Genomic DNA, 23209 nt, shown 5'->3' with positions numbered 1-23209 from the left:
AGAAACAACATTTCGAAGCTCGTTCAAATTTAAAATTTCAATAAAAAGGAAGAATTACAGTCTTATCAACTAATGTAAAGACATGTAGCTGAGTAAAAACTATGTGCTAGATATAACATAAATATCTTTAACTAATTAAATTGTGTGGGAGTAACATTCTCGTCTCTTACAGGTTAGATCAACCAGAATATATGTTCGCCACCAATTTAGGTAATTAAAACCCATAATATTATAACATTGACTTTTCATTTCCAATTCCTGTCAGTATTTAATGCTGATCCTTTTACGATAGCTTTCTTTTCTTTTACAGATTCCGAAAAAATTCGTTCGAGTCTTCTATATCTTTGCAATTATGATTTGTGGTATATAAACCATCATACCGCTGTAAATATTTATTAAGGAATCATTTTTCTTCTAGCAACCTGTATTCTTTTTTCAGTCACCACTTGTTAATGTAATAAAGGTATGTGACACAATCTGACAACACAGTTTTTGTGTAAGGTTATCTTGGAAACCAGCTAATCACCCAAATATATATTTATATCAATTAAATTCGTTTAATATATATTACCACTACCCTAATTTTGATATTTATAATCACGGAAACATGCGAGTGGTGGCGAATGGCCATTACCTTGCATCAAGAAAACTCCGCGAAAGAGGGCATCGCTGTGGGGAGCTTGATATGCAAAAACCATGATCCGCTTTCACAACAGGGAGAAATGAGGCCTTGTCAGGTCACACGCAGATAAGCATATGTACTCATTGGACTTATAGCTTCAGCCAGGGAGCTGCTATTTTAACACTCACACACAATGGCCTCGCTGTGTAATGGGACACCGGTATGGGTAAGTAGCCGATGTAAGCTACTGTGTGTGCATCTGTTTCAGTTTATGTTCATCTTTCACTACCTTATAATACGTAAGTGTATCATGTATAGGGGTGAGGAATGTACATGTTCATAGCAACATCTGATTTCACGTTGACCAGTTACTGCTATTTCGTCGAGTCTTTTGGTGACGTGATGTACACGTTTTTTTATACAGCCAAACCCCGTTAATCCGGTAACCCCGCTCTCTGGACAGTATCATTATGGCTACATAACTATAGTCATTCCTACATACGATTTACCCATGCTTCGTTTATCCGAACGGTACATGCTGGATTAGCGGGTATCATTACCATGAATTCTATGTTAATAAACTGAGTGCAGATCTATACACCAATGTTTGATGGCAACTAAATATTAAAGAAACAAGACATGGTTATCACCACTACAGCTACTACTACCACTACTACTACTACTACTACTACTACTACTACTACTACTACTACTTACATACACGTATGTTCAACTGTGACTATACTTAGTAGTAATCCCCGCCGTGATATTGCTGGAATATTGCTAAAAGCGACGTAAAACCATACTCACTCACTCACTCACTTAGTAGTAATAATACTTTAATACAACAAATCCTCAGCTTCTTGGTTCCCGGGTAATGTGTAATCAGGATTCTTCTGTCTCCGCCAGGACACAAACCTGACCTGGTACAACACATGGCCTCAGTTCACAGACTGCTTCCAGTCCACGGTGTTGGTGTGGGTGCCATGTGGGTGGCTGTGGCTGACGTCACCGTTCTATCTCTACTACCTCCTGAACGTCACACCGACGTCACTTTCATCAAGGCATAAATATGTCGCAAAACTGGTAAAGTGTACTACCCTCGAAAAAGATATATTGTCCCAGAATATTCTTGAAAAAAACAAACAATGATGCTTCAGACTGTCAACTTGTCAGACACATAAATGCATTGTTGCAACGTGTTTTTCTAGAAACGTATTATTTATAAGAAAATATTTATGCTCTTTGTTTTAATTAAAATAATATCTACATATCTCCAGACACAATCCGAGACAAAATCTGTTTATAGCCTGTATCATGCTGCCCATTTGATGTTCCGTGATTTGTTCATGTAATTGTGGGGGCACGGGTGGCCCAGTCGTCTAAGGCGCAGCGATTCGCTTTGCAGAGTTGCGTCCCTTGGGCACGCGAGAAACCTATGATTGTGGGTTCGAATCCCGGTTCGCCTCGATTATGTTTGTAGGGTTGTCAGCACCATACCCGTGCTCGTTGGTTTCACCGTCGTCGTCTAAGGCGTCTAAGGTTTCGCAGTCGTCTGAGGCGCCGCGATTCGCTTTGCAGAGTTGCGTCCCTTGGGCACGCCAGAAACCTATGATTGTGGGTTCGAATCCCGGTTCGCCTCGATTATGTTTCTAGGTTTGTCAGCACCATAACCGTGCTCGTTGGTTTCACTGTCGTCGTCTAAGGCGTCTTAGGTTTCGCAGTCGTCTGAGGCGCCGCGATTCGGTGTGCAGAGTTGCGTCCCTTGGGCACGCGAGAAACCTACGATTGTGGGTTCGAATCCCGGTTCGTCCCGATTATGTTTCTAGGTTTGTCAGCACCATACCCGTGCTTGTTGGTTTCACCGTCGTCGTCTAAGGCGTCTAAGGTTTCGCAGTCGTCTAAGGCGCCGCGATTCGCTGTGCAGAGTTGCGTCCCTTGGGCACGCCAGAAACCTATGGTTGTGGGTTCGAATCCCGGTTCACCCCGATTATGTTTCTAGGTTTGTCAGCACCATACCATACCCGTGCTCGTTGGTTTCATTGAAGTGGTAAACGTCTGATACCTGCATCACTCTGGGCTTTCCTCCCACATTAAGCTGACACGCCGCGATATAACTGGAATACTGTTAAAGCGACGTTAGACTCAACTCACTAATATAATTGTCCAAATGGAATCAGTTCAGCAGTATTCTCTTGCGTTGACGTTTTATTAAAACCCTCGCAGATATAAACAAAAGTGTTTGTCGATATTGAAGGGGGCACCCCAAAACGTCTGAGACTAACCCACATGTACATTTGGTAGGAATTGGTGAATTGGAACATGCATGGTAATAATATGATACGCTTGTCACGTGACAGACCCGATCTGTGTACACGAGAATGTCAAAAAAAGGGTATAATATTTCAGTGTGCTATTTCACTCTCCTGTCACATCTGCAGCTCAGATTAATCTGATAACGTCTTGCCATTGTGTTGCTGCGTCATCCTACAAAGCAGAACTAAAATGTATGACTGCCGTCAATGAGGTGACATTCTTTTGTACGCCATTCTAAAGAAACGTTCTTTTATGTTGACTTACAGATCCTGTGCTCATGCCTTGTCATACTATCTGTCATTCGACTCATCGACTCCGCAGACAGTTACAACACCACCATCTTCTCTGCCTTGTTCATTGCTCCTGCAGTCCAGTCAGTTACCTTTGTAAGACAAAACACATAAATCCAGATCTTTGTTCACACAAGTAGAAGTATTTTTATGTTAATATCATATTGTATATTCCTTTTGTCTTGATGGCACGGTTGGCTTAATCATCTACGTGCAGAGTTGTTTCCCTTAAGCCTTCCATACACCGATGTTCGTGTGTGCGAATCCAGGTTCACACTGATTACTTGTCGTGGTTCGTTAGCACCATACCGGTGCTCATTAGTTTCACCAGAGTGCTAAACGAGCATCACTTGAGGCTTTCCTCGCGCTCACACATCAAGCTTACACAACATGATATAACTGTTTACATTCTGCAAAACAGGCGGATTCAGTTATCACAGAAGCATATGGCGCCATACACTGTATCATGACGAGATGACATTCCAGCTTGACGTCTTGTCATTCTAGAATCTGTCTCACCTAGGGAGAGAGTGTTACTAAAATACTCACAGCTTTTGGTTTTTCAAACGTCGATAAACTTTCTGTATATTCAGATTTGCCATGTGTAATTGAGTATTCGATGCCCGGAAATATTGACATTTGAAAACTCTGCCTAACGCCGTCGGTTCCAAATGAAATACCTATCACTGGCTTGATTACTGTGTAGGCTACCAGGCGTCTGTGCCACTGGTCTCATTAATAATTCGGCGTAAAACCATCGCACCCTCAACGCTGCAACCAAAGAGTTACCATACATAGGGACTTTTGTAAAATACCAATTCATCCTTTCAGCTATGTGTTATTTGTTACAATAAACGTTATCCCAAGCATTTGAACATCCTAAAAGTGTTGATTTCAAGAAATATTTCGCCCAAACAATAAATTCTCTAGAATTGGCAAGTAACTTCCATTTGCATTATAATTATACTTATTTGCACATTGGTAGCTTGATTTAGAGATTGTCCACAAAACCACATGGTCGTTGGTCAAAATTTAAAGACAATTTGCCTCTTAAAAGTACTGTTTGGGTAGGGAGGGGAATAAGATCAAGTTTACTTTCCTGTGTCCCCTTCGACCATCTTAGACGTGTTTCAATAGTATACAGACCTTTCAAAGAAAAGGCCATTTAAATAAACATTTGTGAAACATTAATTCGATAAATCCATAAATGAAGTTTATAACCGGAATATAAACAACGCCCCAGGTATTTGAACATCTTATTGGTGTCTTATTTCAGGTCTTTGCTGTATTGCTGCTGCTCCTGGAGAGGAAGAAAGGCCTAATCACTTCCGGGGTCATGTTCACCTTCTGGCTGCTGCTGACAGTGGCTGGCATCATCCCTTTCTACTCCATCATCTTCGAGAAGGTAAACAATCATACTTATTCAATGGCTGATTAGACACATTAGTTAACGTGAATTATATGTCAGCATCTCCACAGTCCAGTATTTTAACTGAGGAATTAACCTTCGACTTGACTCTGAAACCTGACATGACCATTCATACTCTGTACATACTCTGTACATTCCAAAGCTCGACTAACATCCGTACCAAAAGTGACATATTTCTGGTTCCAGCAAATGGACCACCAAATCAGTGTCTTAAAAATGAACCATAATCCTAAAGGCAATCAAGACAAGTGGAATTATTACGATTACAACTGCCATCCACTGTGTTGCAAAACGAAATATTTTCTGAACGTAATTCAAATTTAACATATCGATTTAGTTTCAACAAAATCAGTAAATGCGCTGATTGTCTGGTCAAGACTTGAAATTAAAATAAAAGATACCTTTAAAACAGATAAATCTCATACAAATGCAGACTGAAAAAAAACAATCCACAAGTCTGTATGACAAGAGGAGGACCAATTGTTAAATTCCCCTTCATGTCCAGCATCGCTTGCCTTTGATGTCTACACAACCTTTGAGGTATAATCGAGCAGGCTCTTTCAAAGAAGATTTCAAAGAGCGTCACATATTTCAAATATGGTTTGATCAGGGTTTAATATCTAAACTATCCCTGTGTTTCAGCAATACGAGCGAAACATCCTCAAAGTTGTAACTTTCTACATATACTATGGGCTAGTATTGTTAGAGCTGATCCTCAGCTGTTTTGCGGAGACGTCTTCAGGATGGATTTTGCAGGACAAGGTATGACCTGTAATACAAGTCAACATATACAAATCCATGTTTCCACAGAGCGTTTATAACTTGGCTTCCTCTACACACGTTCTTGTCATCTAAGTCTGTCCACATCACAATAAAAGAGCCAAAACCACCATAATCTCGAGTCGATTGCTCGACATGTAATCAATTTAATTACTCATTGTAGCGAACTCATCAATGTGTCTACTGTTTAAAGTCTGATATGACACAGTAAACATATACTTCCAATGCCAGATACATTGGAGCTTCGTGAAGATCCGGGTTAGAATTGATGCTTGTCGTAAGAGGCGACTAACAGGATCTGGTGGTCAGAGTCGCTGACCTGGTTGATGCATATCCCTATTGCGTATATCGATGCTCATGATATCAATCACTGGCTTATCTGCCCCGGAAATACTGATCGCCGGAATATAATTGAAATATTGAATATTGCGGCGTTTAACAACAAACCAACCAGCCAAAACAATTCCTTGGACTGTTTTCAAACTGTCTGAATAAATATCTTTAATTCTTGCATTCTTCCAGAAACCGTGTCCTGAAGTATTTGCTTCCTTTCTCTCAAGGATTACCTTTTGGTGGATGAACAGGTCATAACATGATATATGCAGTAATCGCAGTAATCATTTGAGAAGAATATATTTTGTCATAACTGATTGCATTATGGGAGGGTTAAAACATGACTTTGGTTATGCTTGGGTTTGTTAAAGAAGAGAAGAGTAAAACTCTGTGGCTCCATTTTATTGGGGAGTGATTATCTAGTTTAGAAACCGACACATAAAAAATGACATTTTGTCAGAATACATTGTGAAATGTGTCAAATATCGAGGGTAAAATGAGCTTTCTGATACATTAACCTGAACGCCATGACATGACTAAACAGATGCGTTTTCCTTACTCCCTCTTGTAAGGGCCTCTTTCAAGTAATTAAACTGTTAATCTATAGTTTCATCTGGGTTTAAATTGCTGTTTTCCACCAAATATGACTCTGAAAATTGACATTTGTGAAATTTTCCAATAGCTTATTACTGAGGGGATATCGGAAGCCTTTGACAGAAACAGACGTCTATGACATTCATCCGGATGAATCGTCCGTCCACACTGTAACACGGTTTCTGCCACGATGCGTCAAAGAGATAAACAAGTCCAAGAGAAGGTAATCATTTCCTTCTGTTTCATTCCACTGATGTCTGCTGTCTGTGGACGGTGACAACCAACAATTAACTATTTAGAGACTAACCTACAACAACGAAGAATTGAGGATTATCTGTCCCGAGTGAATTAATTTTATAAGTTATTGTGAGGTCATCAAGGGAAAATAATCCGTCATTCACAGTTGCGAGTAGGTTGTCTTTTATATTGCACATTGTATTTGTTCTGATAAATTGTGGAAACATTTTGGTCTTTTTGCAAACCGTGAAAACAAAGGCCAACTGTAAAATTACAATGCTCAGTGAGAAGTACTGAAAATAATTTCACCTACATTGTATATTCATGCCCTTATGAGTGATTATTTGGTATTAGTCCCCCAAAAGAAAGTGTGTTAAAAAGATTGATTCTGTGACTTCATCAAACCTTTAAAAAGCAATACGTGGTACATGTAGTGTGGAAGAGTTCGTCAAGCGTTAATATCCTTGTATGCGTCGCTTTCGTCACAATCTCAATCATGGCAGTCGTAAGGCCTAGTATCGTGAGTGCCCACCATTGGCCTGAGTGACTGCACTGCACCTGGAAACAAGACACTTGCGGAACAGCATACCCTCCTTCTTGATTATGAAGAGCTTGGCGTAATTGCTGCGGATTATGTGGCCCTGATTGACGTTGACGTAAACGTCTGTCAAGCTCACCCCATGTATGCACAATTTGGTTGAGATCATGTACGTGTATGCTCTGACCTTTCAGGAATCCTTAGAGACTGTGAGGGGTAGAGCTATTTAATACTGAATTTTGTATGCCGACGTTGTCCCTCGTCGGTATAATTTCCTCGAGACAGCAGCACAGTATCAAGCACGGCGTCATGCATTGTGTAAAGGACGGTGTCAAGTAATGAATGTCTGGATGTGGTGTTTCTAGGCTGCTGTGTGGATCATCCTTTGTTTGGACGATCTCTTGTGGTGCCACATCGAATGCCCTGCCATAAACTTGGCCAAGAAACCATAACGTGCACATAAAAAGTGTTTTTCACTTTGACCAGATAAAATGAAGCATGCAAATGTCAAAGATCATCGATGTTAACTCTATGAAAGACGGGGGCACGGGTGGCCCAGTCGTCTAAGGCGCCGCGATTCGCTGTGCAGAGTTGCGTCCCCTGGGCTCGCCAGAAACCTATGATTGTGGGTTCGAATCACGGTTCGCCCCGATTATGTTTCAAGTTTGTCAGCACCATACCCGTGCTCTCGGGTTTCACCGAAGTGGTAAACGTCTGAGACCTGCATCACTTCAGGCTTTCCTCCCACATTAAGCTGACACGCCGTGATATGACTGGAATACTGTTAAAAACGGCGTTAACCCATCTCTCTCACTCACTCACTATGAAAGACATTAAAACCGTTTTATGACACTCCAATATTGACTTTACTTACATGCTTTCAGAAGAGATTTCTTATGATTAAGGAAATGTTAATGTCGTTTTTCTTTATGTGCAGCAATGCTACGTGGAATCCTTTCCATGGATGAAATTTACTTTTGATAGTAAAACTTTCGTTTTTAGAATATATGTTGTATTCGTCTTCACTTACTGATTTGACCTATGAAGATCCGGGGTAGAATAGGTTTTCAGCATCTCAGGCTTGCTGTAAAATGCGACTGTGCTTGTCGTAAGAGGCGACTAACGGGATTGCGTGGTCAGGCTCGCTGACTTGGATGATCCAGGTCATCGTATCCCCATTGCGTGGATCGATACCCTTGATGTCAATTAGTGTATTCTCTGGTCCAGACTCGATTATTTACAGACCGCCGTCGTATAGCCGGAATATTGCTGAGTGTGGCGTTAACAACAAATAAACAAACAAACACTTACTGATTGATTCCACAACCTCTAACTGAATACCTGTGTATGTCCTAAAGTTTCGTTTGTAGAGCAAACACGAGAGACAGAGACAAGAAAGTGTTATATTCTAAAACACTTAATGAATCTCTGAGTCTGGATGCTGATGATGAAAATGCCCCTTTGTTGATAAAAGACAAAACGATGAAGATGACAGAAGCGGATTTGACTCCCACTACTAACAAATTGTCTCTCACAGTGACGTTGTGGAGGACGTTCTGGTTCGACATTATTCAGAGTCAGCTATGGAGATTTGTGAGCGATATGGTTAAGTTTGCTAGTCCTTTGATACTCGGGTAAGTACTGCTATTGTAATTGCTATCCAATCAACCATTGATATGTTATACTGTGTAATGATGTGTAGTATGGCAACAGTGTAAATTAAAACGAAGAATTCTTTCACACACAAAACATCCTATGTCTTTCTTTTCTCGAGGTTCTCGATGTGTTATTTTCTTTAAATGGCTTTTAATAATTAGTGAGATGAACAAGGGAGATGTGTAGATATATGGATAGAAAACTTCAACCTTATCTGATATGTTAACCATCAATCATTCATCATTCAACCTTGTATAAACATCAATTATCCATATTCAATTCATAAAAACCTTCCTACTTTACATTGCTTGATAACAGTGGAAGGATCTACACTGAAACGTCTGATTCATTGTAATTAAAAATGTATTATTGCTGACTGCAGCATAAAATGTGACACCCTCGCTTTAGTCCTACTGAAATTTAAACATGTATGAAACATTTAGAAAATGAGTAGATGAAAAACTTCAACTCAATGTTCTGGTGTATTGCTATTCCTGGACGTTGAAGCCAAACCATTCATCATCGTTGAATCAGCGTTGCATTCATTAATTTAGGGCATTTCGCGCCTACAGTTTATTACAATTTTTTTACATATGCGTAATAACTGTCCTAGACAGCTTCATAATATACATTTTTAGCTCAGTAAGTAACACTTTTAATTTGGAACATCTGGCAATTTCAGTCAACCATTTCTTCTGTAAACTATTTTCAAATACAGATATTTTTTCAATAAAATGCCAGACCCTTCCCTCGGATACCAAATGCTTGGCCCCATAGAGAAATACATTGATAAGTATTTATTACAGCCTGCTCGTTAACTTCACAACAGATGGGACAATACCCACGTGGAAAGGGTATGTGTTGTGTGCCATCCTCTCTGTCGCAACTTTAACTGGGACAGCATTTTCTCAAGCCAACTGGCACCAAGGGAGAAAGGTAGCACTGAGGATCGCTGCTGTCACCATATCTGCAATATACAGAAAGGTACAATTGAATACCATTCTGTGTGTCATTTTTTATCCCGTGTAGCCCATTTTGATTATGTGCTGCTACAAAACTGAAGTATTTAAAATGACATGAATCGTAATTCTACCTTATAAAACAAAGTGTACGGGTGTAAAGAAAGAAAAAGATACATAATCTTTCCATCAACTCAAGTTTTCTTAAAGTGAGTGAGTGAGTTGGGTTTAACACTGCTTTTAAAAGTATTTCAGTTATATCACGGTATGTGAGCTTAATTTGGGAGGAAAGCCCGAAGTGACGCAGGTCTTAGACGTTTACCATTTCGGTGAAACCCACGAGCACGAGTATTGTGCTGACAGGAGTATCTCCCTTTTCATAATTTTAGTGGTCCAAGTCTTCAACACATACGTTTCTTACATTTATCATAGTAAATATCAATATACATGTTTGGGACACTGGTGACGAAGCGACACAAAGTTCCATCACTTTGGTGTGCCAGGAACCTCTAATAGGATGTTCGAATCCCAGTTAGACCTGATTGTTTATAGTTTTGTCAGCACAACACCCATGTTTGTGGGTTTTCAGTACTAGACTACTATGACCTGTAATAATCTTCAAAGGGCATAAAACCAAACTTACTGACTCACTCATGACACCTAAAGACCTTCCAACATGTAAAACCTTTCATTTTCATAAACATCAGTCTTTAAGGATGAGCAACAAGGCCAAGAAAAATTCGACAACTGGGGAAATTGTGAATCTGATGTCTGTGGACGTAGAACATTTGCGCACGTTTATATTCTGGGCCTGGGAAGCGTGGGCGCATCCTCTAAGAATTGTTATTGCCCTGTATCTCCTGTACCAGTCTCTTGGAGCCTCCATTATTGCTGGGATGGCGGTGTTATTTCTATTGTTGCCCGTCACCACTATTTCCACATTAAAGTGGAAAAAGTATCAGGCTCAAATGATGGAACAGAAGGACAAGAGGATGAAGATCATGAATGAAGTACTCAGTGGAATAAAGGTAGGATAAGTAGTGCTGTGTCAAATCAGGCGGGAGTGACTGCTACAATCGACTTTATTCCAATGATACAAAGATACTATTTTCTGCTTTGTTTCCAGGATGTGAATTTCAAGTCATTATCTCTGGGGTTGTTGAGAGTCTAAAAACAATTCTTAAATCTAAAAACTTGCATGTTTCCCTGTTGTTCCAGATTCTTAAACTATATGCCTGGGAACCGTCATTCCAAGAGAGGATCCTTGAAATCCGGAAGCAGGAACTTCACATTCTGTGGAAGATCTCTCTCATGGAGGTTTTCACTACCTTCTCCTGGACCCTGAGTCCCTACCTCGTATGTCTATATACTATCATTGCAACAAAGATCCTGTAGTGTTTCTTGTGTTATACTATGTAAAGATGGACCTACCTCGTATGTCAATCAACTAAATCATTACAACAAACTTCTGTAGTGTTTCAATCAATTATCGTTACAACAAACTTCTGTAGTGTTTCAATAAATCATTACAACAAAGTATTTCTTTGCCAATCGCATTTGCTGTAGGGCATGTGTTATCATTATTATACATTTGTATAATGTTCTTATTCATTATAGTTCTCACATGGATCCTTTTGAATAATTTGTATCTTTTACAGATATCGCTAGCTACGTTCGCGACATATATCTTCATATCTGAAGATCACTATCTCCGACCCGATGTCGTCTTTACTGCCATGTCACTCTTAAGCATCGTCAGACTAGCGGTCGTCAGTTTGCCTTCTTTCTTCTCAGATTTAGTTCAGGTATTTGACCTTTTGGGCCTTTTTGAAATATGGTACTATTGGGCTGTTGAAAGTGTTTCTTTATATTGTACAAACAGTAATAAAAGACACACTTGTGTGGCTGATTCAATCACCGTTTCATGATCAATTCATGATTCCAGGCTATGGTTTCACTGAGGAGAATAAACAAGTTCCTCAATACAGAAGATTTGGACGATACACAGATCCTGTGGAACACCACACAGAGTACGTAATGGTTATGATATTTCACTATTTATGTAACACGAAAGCATGCCTTTGAAAGCTTCAAGGGCGAGCATGTGAAATTTGGTGGTGGGTTGGGATGAAATGTGATAAAACTATACGGGACTAAAATAACTAGGTCTCAGGTGGTCTTGCAACTGGACGTGCTGACAAAATGGATCCTTGAAAACCATCAATATATAAATTGGATCAATGGCATAACAAATGAAAATGTCTCGAACATAATCCAACCCCCCTCGCACTCCCCTCCCCCAAAGACTGTGCATGTACTTTTGTGTTCAGCTAAAATCACCAGAAAATGCATAACGTCATCAGTGTTCTCTTGTTCTTGCCCAACTTGAACCATGCGGATATTACGGGTATGTTTAGTAAGAAATAATGTAATATCTTCTCCATATGTCAACATCCGTAATCATATTCATAAAACAGATGCTGCACTGAAGATTACAGACGGATGTTTTCAGTGGACTTCTGAACAAGGACCAGCTCTAACAAAGTAACTAAACCATATACCTTTTACAGTCGACTTTCACTCATAGTTTTCTCAAATATGATCACATACCCCTGGTCGGAACTAAAATAGACATATCGATAGTTGCAGCTGTCATAATCTAAAGATAAATGAACATTATTCTTTCAGTATCAACTTGACTGTTGACGAAGGTCAGCTTGTAGCAATCGTAGGTCAAGTTGGATCGGGAAAATCTTCACTTGTATCTGCAGTGTTGGGCGAGATGAACAAGGTCAACGGCCATGTCAGCCTGAAGGTTTCTATTTTCTTTCATACTGTTATGGTGCTGGACAAAAAGAAATCAAGTAAAATACCCTACTCTTATATGCTAACTCGTGCTTATTTCCTGGCAGAGTCACGTGGCTTACGTGCCCCAGATTGCATGGATCCAGAACGACACCCTGCAGAACAATATTCTGTTCGGGAAGCCCATGGACAGACAGTGGTACGACAAAGTGGTAGAGTGCTGCGCTCTGAATCCAGATCTGGAGATGTTACCAGCTGGTGATATGACAGAGATTGGGGAGAGAGTGAGTATATCATTGCACTTGAGTATATTCTAGAGTAGAATAGATCGTCACTTTTCACTAGTCTCAGTAATCTGACCGTGCGTTGTAGAACCCCATCATTTCATCGTCACTTGCTATCACATCTCATTCATTTAGGGAGGAGTGTTGACTTCAGAATGGAATGAACCCCAGTTAGTCCATCACCTCGACTTTTGGTGAGGGAAAAATAAAGAGAGGAACGAGCAGAATTTGACAGTGTATAATTGCTATAGGGTATCAACTTGAGCGGAGGCGAGAAGCAGAGAGTGTATCCATCCAGAGCTGTACACAACATCGTCTTCGGTATTGTATTTGTTTCCTATCTTGCCATCAGGGCATCAACGTGAGTGGAGGACAGAAGCAGAGGGTGTCTCTAGCCAGAGCAGTCTACAACAATGCTGACATTTATCTGTTGGATGATCCACTCAGTGCTGTCGACAGTCATGTGGGGAAACACATATTTGACAAGGTCTTAAGTAGAAAAGGGTTGCTTGCAGGCAAGGTAGGAACATCCTGAACTATATATGGTACAGTCAATGTGTAAAATGTGATTCACTTAGGCAAAATACAACATGCCCATGTTATTTTACAAATTTACTGAAAAAATTGTCCATGTATGTGACAAACAATATTAAGAAGTTCAAAAGGGCTGAAAACATCACAGCAGACTGATTATACTAGGATTAGAAGCCAAAAAATAGTTCAAATATATATAGTGACTTTCGCTATAGACATGTAAAACTAATGTTATATTATTCTTGATTGGCATTTGTATGTGAAACTGTATACAGGCTGAACATCTGCCTTGGTTTTTCAAGAATGCTGCTGAAAACAACATGAAACAATACTCATTTACTTGTTCACCCACTAGAATCTGCAACATGTTTTGTGCAATACTATCTTTCACCTCTACAACCCAGACTCGTATCTTGGTCACTCACGGCATTCACTGGCTCCCTGAGGTGGACTCTATCCTTGTGATGACCAGTTGTCAGATATCAGAAACAGGGACATATGACCAGCTTCTTCACCATAATGGACCCTTTGCCCAGTTCCTACAGAAATATCTTGAGAGCAATGATTCCGATGTCAAGGATCCGGAATGTAGGTTGGCCATTTCACAAGTATTATGTGTTTCTCATAACAAATTGGTGTATGATATTTGGAATTTACGACGATTTTACAGAGTAACGTAACACTGCATCTAATAATACGAAATGAAAGGTCATATTAGATTCCAATTACCTCACTTTGACGTTGGGTTTTAAACAGTTACTGAAATAAAGAAGAAAGTTCTACAACGACTGGAATCGGTGAAATCTGGCGAGGAGACTGACGAAGAGAGTGTCACACTAATGTAAGTTAGTGTCACTCTATCAGAACTTATCACTGTGTATATGTGTGTATATATGTGTATTTCTGAATGTGAAACATAATACGAAAAATATGCAAGAGTTCCCTTTCCAAAATTGGAAGAAATATCTGCCAAAAACAGACCCTGTTGTACGATTCCGACAATATCTTCATGTGTTTATGAATCACTATCACATAGTGATGATACCAGGTGTTCGCGAAATGGTGAACGTATCCTGACCATCAGTGGCACCCGTCACAAACACATGCAAAGGCAAATGTTCCCCTGAACAAACACATGAACATTTGTTTCAATTCAAAATAAGGAATTGCATCTGACATTTTGGTCACTGATGTGTCAAATGTGTAAATGTCCTCCACGTGTCTGCTATACACATGCACAAAAGTTAAGCGCCACCATATTCATAGTCTCTTGATTTGAAGTGTGGGAATCAGAAATATGAAATATGATGATGTATTACTGAATTAGGCTTCCATAGTTTCATGAACCCAAATTTGTCCAGATACCACAAGGAAAGCGTGCTTTACGTGTTGCTGCAGTTCCCCTACCCTATAAATAGTGAAATTCAAGTTTCAGACACGTGGTCGCATTTTGCTCCTGTGTGAGATTCCCCTTCCAATAGAGGTTGAAAATCAGCCATGGTGAGGAGAAAGTTAACGAACGCTGAAAGATGGCAAGTGATAGGCATGGAAAATGCTGGCATGTCATGCAGGGCCATTGCAAGACAAATGGGGCGTAATCAGAGTGTTATCACTCGTTTGATTGTAAAACATGGTCAAACCAATGATGTCAATGACAGGTATAGGTCTGGTAGGCCAAGAAAGACCTCTAACAGAGAGGATAGACGTCTTTTCAGGATAGTCAGACGAAATCCATTTGCCACCTCAACAGATTTAAGACTGCAGTGGATTACCCATCAGAGCGGCTGGTTATAACGCCAGAAGTCCAGTAAAACGTCCTCAACTGACTGAGAGACATCGTGATCCCCCAATTCAAAATCTCGCTGGAAGCCACACTTCATGAAGAATGGATCCATTTGCCTCTGAGAAGCATTCAACGACTTGTAATGAATATGAGGCGTAGGGTTGAAGCTGTGGTCAATGTCCGTGGATCATACACACGTTACTGACGTTTCTGTCTTGCAATAGACTCTACACTCCCTAGGGTGTCTATGTGACACCTGATATGGTCAGCTGATATCATGACAGTTACATGACAAAAAAAAGTTTTTCAATGTTTTCTAATCCTTCAATTTCTGGTCTTCGGTAAAATTCCTTTCTGCTCATATTCTCTTGGAACACAAGATAAGTTGCTTTGTGACTACTTTTGCATCACATGAGGTTTACATATACGGCTTATAACAATCGTACATGTCGTTATAATAGTCATCATTAAGTGCCAAAAGTAACAGCTCACAAATATGGTGGGTGGCGCTTAACTTTTGTGCATGTGTATATATAACATTTTGAAAGATTTACTGAGGCCTTGAATTTTGTAACCCCGATTACACAGATGAGCAAGAGTCATGCAACACTTTTGAATTTTTTAGAACAAGAGCATGCTAGTATGGACCTTAAAATTGTGAAATGTTCACACCAAAGGTTGTAGTAGCTGGAATATCGGTCGACGTAAAAGGAGAGAATGTTAACTTTTGGAAAGTTGAAGTCATTCCTCTTGTCGTAAAGTTTTGTGGATGGTTGTTTGCCTCTATGATTCGTTAGGTACGGATATGATTGGGAAACAGATTAGCTGTTTCACTGGTCTCCTTTTTAAGTTTAGGTGGCTAAATCAATGGAAGGAAATTTATTATTTGACCATTATCGAACGATATCAGGTCATCAATATACCTGAAGCTTCTTGGCCAAATTCCCTTGTTTTGTATTTGCCTATTCGAGCAGAATGCTTGATTCATATGTTTAAAGAAACAGATCAGCACTACTTGCTCAAGAGGAGCGCAACAGGTGCCCTTGGGGATGCCAAATATTGATTTCTCAGTAAACCTTTCAAGATAGAAATGTAACCATATGTATCAGCACGTTTTGTGAGAAATGCTCCGTGGATAAGGGAATGAATTTCTCCCTCAAAAATCAAATGTCTTAACCTTTTTCTGAAAAATTGAAGATGTTTGTCAAAGAATCATGCTATATTTATCATGCTGACATTAAAGTGCAGCATTATCAAACCTATCCGAACTCAGGCATCTGTATTCACCAGTATTTCCACCTAAACGTATGTTGTGTTGGTCTTTTGTGGCATGGGCCACAGGAAGTCCCTGATGAAGAGCACAGAGCTGAAACAAGTCGAACTACCGCGGGAGAAAGAACCTGTGAGCGAGAGCAGTAAACTGATTGAGGAAGAACAAGTGGAGACTGGCAAGGTCTGTACAAGTATATGTACCTCTGATGGTCTAACAATAATATTTTTAAATACTTTATATATACATATTTCTTTATTTCACTTTTCTGTATATCCTTATAAATGTTTTATCCTGTCAGTTTTTTCTGTTACATATATCCTCTGATGGTCTCACAATAATGTGATTTAATACATATTTCTACCACTTAATACATAACACTTTACTACATATCCTTCTAATGAATGTATTAATCTTGTCAATTGTTTCTATAATAGGAAAATATAGAAATATTTATTATATTTCTGGGGCGTCATAGATTCAGTAGACTACGAGTGCATTAACGTTGAATTAAGTAAAAATCATCTTGTTCCAGGTGACATTGAGTGTGTTTCTGGCATACGGCAGAGCTATAGGCCTTTGGATTGTGTTATTCTCTCTCATCATGTACGCGTTATTTCAAGCAACGTCGATAACCGCAAATACATGGCTTAGCAAATGGACTGATGACACCTCCCTCAACAACATGACTCTTCTCCCTTCCAATAGCTCAGGACGAATCGAGAAAAATAATTACTATCTTGGAGTCTATGGTGCCTTGGGTGTAGCTCAGAGTAAGACTTGACAACAATTGATATGTCTGATGGAAATATTGTATTTGTGTTCTGTTTTTGTTATGATACATTTTATGAGGTTTAAAACATGTATCTGAATATATTGTATTATGTTGACTAATTATTTAAAGTAGTTCCTGGGAACATATATTTGCCTATCATCTCAAATATAATTACGTTGTAATGCTAATGTAAAACGTAATTTTTATGAGGATCGACCATTCAAAATATTTTCAATATCAGTTGCTATTTTGTTTTTTTATTACAGCCGTTTTCATCATGACTTTTTCCTTTCTGTGGAACTTAAAGACGGTCAAAGCTTCTGGTATTCTCCACTTAAACATGCTGAGGAATGTTCTGAAAGCACCAATGTCCTTCTTTGACACCACGCCTACGGGCAGGATTGTCAATCGGTTCTCTCAGGACATGGATACCATCGACACCAGGATGCCGAGTTTGGTGGAGTACGCCACCAACACATTGTTCCAAGTCCTCAGCAGCATCATCGTCATCTCCTTCACCACGCCCATATTTCTCGTCGTTGTCGTCCCACTGGTCGTCCTATACTACTTTATTCAGGTAAGCACAGCTATACTTCAGTGTTGTCTTTACAAAAACAGAACGAAACTAGGTTTAAACGTTCATGGGAGTTTTGTTTTGTGTTTGGGGTCGATCATCAAACATGTCAATTTTCTTTGAACGATTTGAAATGATTTTTCTGTTTGACATTCAATGAAAAGCATACATGTACCATATCTGGAATGAGTTTTGGTGTTTCATGAATATATTTACATATATTTACATCCATATTATATTTACAGAAATCAAGGGCAACAAAACATATTCGTGGCTTTTCGTATTTATCATGAGATGATTTTCTTTCCTATTTAAGCTGTTATCAAATGATACCATGCAGAATTCAATCCAAAAGTGTCAGGGCGATGTTCATAAGATTTCACGATCGTAATTCCGGGATCTTGAAATGGGTAAAATTACATGAAAACATGTTTCGAATCATTGCCTTTTAAACCGTCATATGATCTCCTCCATGTTCTTGTGATAACACAATTCATACTGCTCGCAAGAGCTGACAGAAAAAGGTTCGTGTTTGGAGACTTGACTGCATCCGCCCACAGAACAGAAGGTCGGGGGTCGATCAGCGTCATACCAAAAGAGGTTAAAAGATGGTTTTTGTTGTTACCCTGCCAGGCGCTCGGACTAGTACAAACAGGCGCGCGCACGCACGTACGCACTCACACACACGTCGCTATATAAGTGCAATAATCTTGGACGCGACATTAAACTCCGTTTCACCTCGGCACAAACCGTCATATAACGAAAACATGTTTGAGGAGTCATCTTACCTTTACTCGTAGCATAGCCCTAAAACATCTTGTTTGTTTAGCGCTTCTACGTAACCACCTCACGGCAGCTGAAACGATTAGAGTCCAAAGCTCGCTCCCCGATATACAGCCATTTTGGGGAGACATTATCAGGGGCCAGTGTCATCAGATCGTTTCAAGCTCAGTCAAGGTTCATCAAGGAATCCGAAAACCGTGTAGACACAAACCAGAGGTTCTCCTTTTACGCATTTGGTGCTCTCAGGTATGTGAGAACAGTTTTATTGAAATCAAGTTGTCTGAAGCCAGTTTGACAAGCTACCATTCAAGGCATACTCTCACATGCAGGCCATTCAAACCATTGCTAAAGCAGCACAGATGAATACGTTTAGAGCAGGGGTTCATCACACAACAGGACGGAACCGGCCTGACATTATTGACGACGTGTCTGTAAATATTTTACATCGAAATCGCATCACAAGGACACAAACTGTGTTACTACTGCTTTTAATTAGTTAAGATACCCTAACCATTTAACAATGCATCAATAGAAAGGTAAACCTTTTTTGCGGACACTTTGTACAGGAAGTCGTCTCCAATCTGCATTCGTTTTGATATATATCTGTGTAATATGCCAAGACGAATTTCCACAAACGACTTTTACAAAGAAATGTTTGTTATATAGGCATGCTAGGATCCTATCATCCCAGGATCCTATGGGTTTGAATCCCAGTTGCACCATGATTATGATCCATGGTTTGCCAGCACCAACCCTTTACTGTTGGGTTTCACAGATCCGTGAAGATCCGGGGTAGAATAGGTCTTCAGCAACCTATGCTTGCCGTAAAGGCGACTATGCTGGTCGTAACGGGATCGGGTGGTCAGGCTCGCTGACTTGGTTGATGCATGTCATCGTATCCCAATACTCGATGCTCATGATGTCAATCACTGGAATGTCTGGTTCAGACTAGATTATTTACAGACCGCCGTCATATAGCTGGAATATAGCTGAAGTGCGGCGTTAAACAACAATCAAGGGTTTCACTAGAGTGGTAAAAGTCTAAGAACCGCATCGGGCTTTCCGCCCACATTAACCTGACACGCCCAGATATGCTAGTATTACTGAACTCCAGTACAAAGCGGTGTTCGACCAACTCATTCTAAAGAAAATTGTTACATTATATCATAGTATGTATTTGGCAGATGGCAAGGTGTACGTCTGGAGATTATCGGAAATATCATCGTTCTGGCCGCCTCCCTGTTTGCAGTCATGTCACGTGACACCCTGTCAGGGGGTCTTGTAGGCTTGTCGATCACCTATGCTATTGAGGTATGCACATGACTCATAATCAATCGGACTCTGACAGGAATTTCTTCTGATTACAGAGAGTATTCTGTTTCAGCCAAATGATTTTCTTCTTCTGAATTGGTTTTTAATACTGGATGTAAAATCTGCCGTTTAGGTCATGGATGTTCAATTGTATCCTCAATTTAAGTTTTCGCTTTTTCCACAATCATTTAACAAAACATATAGCATGTGGTCGTGGATTGTGGTGCGGCTGAAGATTCTATATGAACGAGTACTCCCTGCATTTGTGGATTGTCCCAATACTCACATGACAATACTGGTACACGGTAAGGTGTGGGGTTGTGTATGTATTGTCTGCACATGTAATTAGCGTATACCCTGTATTCCCCAGTCAATAATATGATAAACTGTTGGCGCTTGTGACTTTGTACACGAAGTTTGAAAACACAAAGTACAGGGATAAGTTCTAGAACAAAACAGTACTAGCATCATCACTATCAGACCGTGATTCATGAACACGTGCTCATGATTCAGTCGGATTCGTACAATCGAGATGTCTTTTATTATAAAGATGGTGACCATTGTCTTGGTGGCCTGGGGGCACGGGTCGCCCAGTCGTCTAAGGCGTCGCGATTCGCTGTGCAGTGCGTCCCTTGGGCACGCCAGAAACCTATGATTGTGGGTTCGAATCCCGGTTCGCCCCGATTATGTTTCTAGGTTTGTCAGCACCATAGCCGTGCGCGTGGGTTTCACCGAAGTGGTAAACGTCTGAGACCTGCATCACTTCGGGCTTTCCTCCCACATTAAGTTGACACGCCGTGATATTACTGGAATAATGGTACCCATTTTCTTGGTGGTCTACTCATGTACATACATGTAGGTCCTGCGGTGTGTCTGTATGGATTTATGCAGGGTTGTACATCGACTTCAGATTACCGCTAACCTGAACTGGATGGTGCAGCTGGTTTCAGAAGTGGAGACACAGATCGTTGCCGTGGAGAGAGTCAAAGAGTACACGGAAATAGATTCAGAGGTAAAAGTAAAATACACTTCAAAGAAATTATTAGTATGTCAGCATGTCATTATGTCATCGGTATAACCTGACGTGTTTTTTATAACAAAAGTTTAATGATTTTTCTCATCGAGATGGACTTAAACATTGAATGTTCTTTTGTATGAAACACACCAGCCAGCATGGAATGTACCCGAGAGACGTCCAAATCACGACTGGCCACAGACAGGGGTGGTGAAGTTCCTCGACTACTCAACGCGGTATAGAGACGGCCTTGATCTAGTACTCAAGGGAATCACGTGTACTGTGCATTCCAAGGAAAAGGTAAATTATTGTTAATTTTACAAAATATACATTTATTATATAGTCTACGCTTTCAACACCAGGTCCTCAAATGGTGTTTGTCGTATGTGTGTTACAGACAGGGGACAGGGAGTTATGTACACATAAGTAAACAAAATCTTTGAGGCACTTTTATAAATTATTCTTCAGGTGGGCATCGTAGGCAGGACGGGAGCGGGGAAGTCCTCTCTGACTCTCTCCCTGTTCCGACTGATAGAAGCTGCAGGAGGGGAGATCAACATAGATGGCGTTGACGTCAGTACACTCGGGCTGCATGATCTTAGGAGCAAACTCACCATACTACCTCAGGTAAGCGTTTCCTTGTCATCAATATTGGCGTCATACGTGTGGACATTTCATATTATAGAATTCATAATAATAACCGGTTTGAACTCTTGAATGATTAATATGAAGAAATGCTTTGAATCACTCTTGCAGGATCCTGTATTGTTTGCTGGAAGTCTGCGAGATAATGTTGATCCCTTCAACCAGTATTCCGACAATCAGATCTGGCGGGCACTAGCACAGGCTCATCTCAAGACGTTTGTGGAGACGCTACCTGACGGACTGGAACACGAGTGTAGCGAAGGAGGGGAAAATATGAGGTACCGGACTTTACGCTGTTTCTTGTTACTTAACAATGTTCCTTCACAAGTATTATAACTGTATATTTTAGTCGGTTATTGCTGAATATATATCTGCACAAACAAAACGCTAAAATGTTTTTGGCATATTTCAGTGTCGGCCAGCGGCAGCTCTTATGCCTGGCCAGAGCTCTTCTGAAGAAGACCAGGATCCTGGTACTGGACGAGGCTACAGCTGCCGTTGACATGGAAACAGATGACCTGATCCAACTGACCATTAGGTCAGAGTTCAAGGACTGCACGGTGCTGACCATCGCCCACAGACTCAACACCGTAATGGACTACGACAGGTAACTTTTCTTGTTCTTCGTATTATTATTCTCATTATTATAATTGCAGTAGATAAGTCCACTCCTCGGGCATTTTGTAAACCCATGTTAGAATGACATATTAGGGTAAATCATGCGTAAGAGCTGACTGAATGGATCTGGTGGGGTCATAGTACCCGTTGATGTGAATCGATGCTCCGAATATTAATCACTGGATTGTCTGGTTCCGATTGGGTTCTTTTCAGGTTTCAGTCAAATAGCTGCAAAACAAACAAACAAAGGTAAATAATAATTGTTTGTTTGTTTGTTGTTAACGCCACACTCAGCAATATTCCAGCTATGTGACGGCGGTCTGCGAATAATCGAGTCTGAACCAGACAATCCAGTGATTGACATCATGAGCATCGATCAACAGCAATTGAGATACGATGACATGTATCAACCAAGTCAGCGGGCCTGACCCTCCGATCCCTTTATCGCCTCTTACGACAAGCATAATCGCCTTTTACGGCAAGCATGAATTAAATAAAATTTGAATTGCTTTGTTTATACCATCAGTGATTGAACTAAATATGCATCTTTCAGGATCCTTGTCCTGGACAACGGCTGTGTGTGTGAGTTTGACACACCCTCCTCCCTGCTGCAACAGCCTGACAGCATCTTCTACAACATGGCCAAAGCTGCAGGGTTGACATAATACATATAATTTGGGTTGTACATTTTTATATTGATTCAACTACAAATAAACAGCAGGACATTGTGTGTGACAGGATTAACTGTGTGCCACCATCCCAATCTATATGGCTAGTTGTTCATGCTTTCAACCACAAGTGTGTCGTGACCAGACTCGGTCATTTCTGGCCGCTCTACCATAGATGGCATATTGATCACTGACATCCTCTTGGACGTTTTATTATCGCCCATTTTAAGGGTGTCACTGCTAGGGGACCGATAGATTTGATATTATATGTATCGAGATTATGTATGCTGTCAGCTACAGCCACAAAACCAGATACTCTTTTACTGAAAATTATGAGCCTTGCAACAATGTCGCTTTTTCTGGCCGGCAATCTTTTTTCCATCAGTTTGA

At 40.3% G+C, this 23209-nt stretch overlaps 1 protein-coding gene across 1 annotated transcript; it reads left to right on the top strand.

The window, feature by feature from the left end:
- The first annotated feature begins 815 nt into the window (after positions 1–815).
- On the top strand, positions 816–22879 carry LOC139474477 (multidrug resistance-associated protein 1-like). The gene is made up of 30 exons (XM_071257514.1): positions 816–848; positions 1532–1708; positions 3205–3324; positions 4505–4633; positions 5300–5419; positions 5960–6021; positions 6453–6587; positions 8510–8773; positions 9602–9779; positions 10462–10782; positions 10973–11110; positions 11413–11559; positions 11700–11784; positions 12232–12298; positions 12443–12569; positions 12667–12843; positions 13196–13363; positions 13782–13965; positions 14134–14218; positions 16502–16613; positions 16966–17203; positions 17472–17782; positions 18609–18808; positions 19747–19873; positions 20784–20885; positions 21042–21188; positions 21357–21515; positions 21645–21811; positions 21946–22140; positions 22705–22879. Exons 1-30 carry the CDS (start codon positions 816–818, stop codon positions 22814–22816), a joined length of 4587 nt encoding a protein of 1528 aa, XP_071113615.1. The 3' UTR covers positions 22817–22879.
- The last annotated feature ends 330 nt before the right edge of the window (positions 22880–23209 follow it).

The sequence above is a fragment of the Haliotis cracherodii genome, unplaced genomic scaffold (genome assembly GCF_022045235.1).
Source record: "Haliotis cracherodii isolate W230 unplaced genomic scaffold, xgHalCrac1.p SCAF_3, whole genome shotgun sequence".
NCBI lineage: Eukaryota > Metazoa > Mollusca > Gastropoda > Lepetellida > Haliotidae > Haliotis > Haliotis cracherodii.
Note: the sequence above shows the minus strand (reverse complement) of the source record. Positions and strands in the feature narration are given on the sequence as shown.

What these genes read in the sequence shown, in the direction of transcription:
- LOC139474477 (XM_071257514.1), top strand. Translation starts at nt 816, where the DNA reads ATGGCCTCGCTGTGTAATGGGACACCGGTATGG. An exon ending in GTAATGGGACACCGGTATGG is followed by an intron (nt 849 to 1,531) that starts GTAAGTAGCCGA and finishes TGTCTCCGCCAG; the next exon opens with GACACAAACCTGACCTGGTA. An exon ending in AACTCACCATACTACCTCAG is followed by an intron (nt 21,516 to 21,644) that starts GTAAGCGTTTCC and finishes TCACTCTTGCAG; the next exon opens with GATCCTGTATTGTTTGCTGG.